At 52.0% G+C, this 4677-nt stretch overlaps 1 protein-coding gene across 1 annotated transcript; it reads left to right on the forward strand.

Annotated features, from left to right (window-relative positions):
• The first annotated feature begins 2163 nt into the window (after positions 1 to 2163).
• LOC123130484 (aspartyl protease 25-like) lies at positions 2164 to 3672 on the forward strand. The gene is made up of 2 exons (XM_044550377.1): positions 2164 to 2320; positions 2399 to 3672. The coding sequence occupies exons 1-2, from the start codon at positions 2164 to 2166 to the stop codon at positions 3670 to 3672; spliced, it is 1431 nt and encodes a 476-aa protein (XP_044406312.1).
• The last annotated feature ends 1005 nt before the right edge of the window (positions 3673 to 4677 follow it).

Raw genomic sequence — 4677 nt, forward strand, 5'->3', positions numbered from 1 at the left:
AGAGTGAAAGCAAAGAAGAGAAGGTGGCAAGGTGGAACGAGCTCAAGTGCTTGGAGGACGAGAAGTGAATGTCAAAGTTGGCGGCCGAAGAGAGGAAGATGAAGGCGGATGAGCATAGGATTTTACTCGAGGAACAAAGGCTTGCAAATGAAAAGAAGGATGAAGAGCGAACTATCATGTTCATGAACCATGAATGATGGATGCCACGACAAGGAAGTATCGGGAGCTCAGTCGTGTGGAGACCATGGCCCAATCGAAAGTCTCTCATGGAGGTGATTGGTGGTGGCCGTGGGGGTGATGGTGGTGGTGTCCATGGATGGGACAGTGGTGGTATCTATGGAGGAGATGGTGGTGCTGGTGTCCATGGATGTGACGGTGGTGGTGTCTATGGAGGAGATGGTGGTGGTCATGGAGGTGGTGATAATTTCCTTGGAGGTGATGGCGGTGGTGATGAGCACAAAAGTGCTTGAGTTGATTTATTGCCTGAGTAGACAAACTATATGCATGTTTATAGTTGATTTATTATGTATGTTTTGTTCAAACCATTCGAATAATTGACGAAATAATGCCAAATTGTTTGAAACGTACATGACAAAGACCGTGCCCTAAATTTTCTCCTTTTTATGCAAGAAAACTTCCAATTTATTCATCTTCAATCATTGCAATCAACAAACACCAACAATAATTAAAATTACATCAAGGTCCGTGGACCACCTAGCGACGACTATGAGAACAGGAGCGAGCCAAAGGTGCGCCGCCATCGTCGCCCCTCCCTTGTTGGAGCCGGGCAAACCTTGTTGTAGTAGATAGTCGAAAAGTCATCGTGCTAAGGCCCCGTAGGACCAGTGCACCAGAGCATCAACCATCGTCAATGAAAAAGTCATGATTGAAAGGATCAAATATGTAAACACCCAAACGAAGACGAATGTATCCAAACGGATCCACCGAAGACCAGCACCGACCTAATCCCGCGAGATCAAACGGAGACACACCTCCACACGCCCTCCAATGATGCTAGACGCACCATCGGGGCAGAGATAGAATGTGGGAGACATTATTCCTACCGAGGGACATCGATGCCGCCACACAGCCCCAACCATGATGCTGAACCTAACAAGAACGAGAATGGGGTCCTTCCCGCGGCTGGGGGCTGAGGTTCTCCGCACCTCTATGGCCCAAAGGCCATCGGAGATGGAGCGGACCGACGGCTGCGCCGACAGGAGGAGGCGAAAGCTTGAGATCTTTACTTGTGCCCTAAATTTTCTTTGAAGTTAAATATAGCGATTCGGCTAAGTACGCCCCTGTTTAACTCCTCAAAATTATAATAAGTTAAGTATAAGAAATCATATAAAGAGTTAAAATACAAGGTATCGGCTAGAGATGCCCTAAGAGCATGTTCTTCGCACCTATGAGGCTTATAATCTACTCTCTCTCTCTCTACTCTTAATGAAAATGGCAGGCAGTTACTTGTTTTAAATAAGGCATGAAAAAGATACAACACATCATAAGCATATATACCCGTCTTTCACATAACTAGAATGCACACATTAAAAGCTCAAATCAGCGAATCAAAATGTGGTTGGATGATTAGAGGGACAGTGGTATTTTCAGCCCACGAAGGTTCAAGTCCTGATGCTCGCATTATTCCTGGATTATTTCAGGATTTCCGATGATGCGTCCTCAGTGGGAGGAGACCGTCGACGACAAGGTGCCTACGGCAACTTCATAAATCTCAAGATGATATGTCGGTTCAGTCTCTCGGAGGTGTTCATAGGGGCAGGGTGTGCGTGCGGGTCTGTACTGATGTTTAAAAAAAAGCTCAAATCATGGTGCCGGTTAGCCGCACGATTTTGTGATCGCTCTGCTGGAAGCACACGAACGCTAATCCCGATCCACCTACGTACGCACAAACGTCGTGTATACGTACCAGCTTTGGGCTGATCGTACGTGGAGACATATAAACAAGAGAAACCACGCAGAAGGCTGAGAAAAACCATTTTATATTAGTCGTCGCAGGATGACAGAAGAACCCTAGCTACGTAGTACAAGAACAATGCTGATCGCACAGCCTCGACGCCATGGCTATATATATGTGACATGTCTCTACGATATACCATACGCAGCAACCATTTGCTACACATTACAATCGAAGTACCACAAGCAATGGCTTCTGCCATTCCTTCTCTGCTGTTCTGCCTGCTCGTTCTCGCCCCTCATCTCGGTAGCTCCTACCACACCAGCTTCATCAATGGCGGGAAGCAGACCTTCGTCCGCTCGTCCGATTCGATGGCCCCGCCGACCTGCTCGCCAGCGCCTTCAGGTGAAGTGTCGATCGCATTACTACTAAAGTACATCAGAACGTGCACTTACTAATCAACTTGTCGACACATATGCACAGATGGCGGTGAAGTACCGGCAGGACGCCTACCTGTAGTGCACCGGCTGAGCCCGTGCTCTCCTTCCGGCGCCGGCGAGGGCCAAAGCATGCTATCTGCCGGCGACGCCTTCGACCGCGACTCCCTCCGCCTGCGCGCTCTCTTCGGCGAGTCGGAGCCGGAGGACTCCAAGGCTGGCCTCACCATCCCCGCGACCGGCGCTCCCCTCGCGGCTCTTCCGGGCGCGGCGGACTACAGCGTCGTCGTCGGCTTCGGCACCCCGGTGCAGAAGCTCGCCGTGGGCTTCGACACGGCCACGGTGGGGGCCACGCTGCTCCAGTGCAAGCCGTGCTCCGCCGACGGGGACCCGTGCGTCAGGTCCTTCGACCCCTCCCGGTCGCACTCCCTCGCGCAGATCCCGTGCGCCTCGCCAGATTGTCCCCTCAGGGCTTGCAACGGGCCCAGGAGCTGCACGGTCGCCCTGAAGAAGAAGGGCGCCGTGCTGCTCAACGCCACCGTCGTCACCGACACGCTCACGTTCTCGAGGTCGGTCCATGCCGACGAGTTCAGGTTCGCTTGCTTGGAGATGGGCGCCGCCGCCGACACGACGACGGAGAGGTCGTCCGGAGTCCTCGACCTCAGCAGGGAGCGCCACTCGCTGGCGTCACGGGTCCTTGTGTCTCCGGACACGGTCGCCTTCTCCTACTGCCTGCCGGCGGACCCGGGCTTCCCGGGTTTCCTCTCCCTGGGCGCGACCCGGCCGGAGCGCTCGGGCCGCGGCGTGGTGGGCGGCTACGCCACCGTATGGGACAAGGCTTCCCACCCGAACCTCTACTTCCTCCGGCTCGTCGGCGTGAGCGTGGGCGTGCGGCATCTCCGCGTCCCGCCCGCCGCGCTCGCCAGCGACGCGCTGCTGGAGGTGCACACCACCTTCAACTACCTCAGCCACCACGTGTACGCGGCTCTCCGGCACGAGTTCAGGGAGCAAATGCGGGAGTACCGCCGGGCGCCGCCGCTGGGGGAGCTCGAGACGTGCTACGACTTCTCGCGGGAGAGCTCTTACTCGGTGCCGATGATCACCCTGAGGTTCCACGGCGGGGCGGAGCTCGTCATCGACCACATGCTGTACTTCAAGGACCCCAGAAACGTCTTCGGCGTGGCGTGCCTCGCGTTCGCGCCGGCGCCGGCCTACGCGCCCGCCGGCGTCGCGGTGGTCGGGTCGATGGCGCAGGCCAACATGGAGGTGGTCTACGACGTGCGTGGTGGCAAGGTTGGCTTCGTCCCAAACGGCTGCTAACTCATCGATCAAATCATCAAATAAGGATCGATCGAGCACGCGCGTAGCATGCTCTCATCGATCAGCCATCATGCGTACCCAGCATGTTGGTACAGTTTGCTTGCTTCAAATCGATAATAAGACTGTCATAAAAGTGACGTTGGTGTGTAAGTGTGGAGTGGAGTTATCTTCACGCAGATGAATAAGCAGCAGCTACATATATGCTGTCGCTGCAGATTTGCATTTTTTCCAGATATATGTAACCACTGCTTACTCTTGATTTTATTTCAAACAAGGAGAGTGTTGACGTATAAATGCTTAGTTCAGCTTTCCCCATCAGTTTGAGTTTTTGTGTAACCTGATTGATGCATGCAGTTCTACATGATATCCGAGCCAAGAGGTCTTGAGTTCATAACCCTGTCAACGCCTACATGGCTACATCGATCTTATGTTTAAGGGCTAAAATAGTCTAGACGTGAGGAGGGGTGTTGAAATATATTGCACTCCTCTCTCCATCAATTCGGATTTTTGGATGACTTGACTGGAACATGAATTCAACATGGTATCGGTGACAAGATATCTTGAGTTCAAGACCCGGCTGATACAGTTTAATAAAAAAAATTGCAATCACTTTTGGTCCACGTTTAGGTCCGAGGAAGCCACACGTGAAGTGTTGACGTATAAATGCCTAACACACCTTTCCCCATCAGCTTGAGCTTTTGGGTGAACTGGATGTGGCTGGTGTGTGCAGTTCTACAAAGGGGATCTTCATATGTTCTGTCGAGGGATTGTTTGTTGGGTCCCTCGATACATGATGTATCTTGGGCACACAAGGTGGTCTAAGAACTTGAATGTAATTTTTACTTTTGGTGTTCTTTTACTATTTTGACAATTGATGAATAGAGTGAAAGTTTTCTCGAAAAATGTATCTTGTGTTGGGAAACGCAGTATTTCAAAAAAAATCCTATGATCACGCAAGATCTATCTAGGTGATGCATAGCAACGAGAGGGGAGAGTGTGTCCACG

The sequence above is a fragment of the Triticum aestivum genome, chromosome 6A (genome assembly GCF_018294505.1).
Source record: "Triticum aestivum cultivar Chinese Spring chromosome 6A, IWGSC CS RefSeq v2.1, whole genome shotgun sequence".
NCBI lineage: Eukaryota > Viridiplantae > Streptophyta > Magnoliopsida > Poales > Poaceae > Triticum > Triticum aestivum.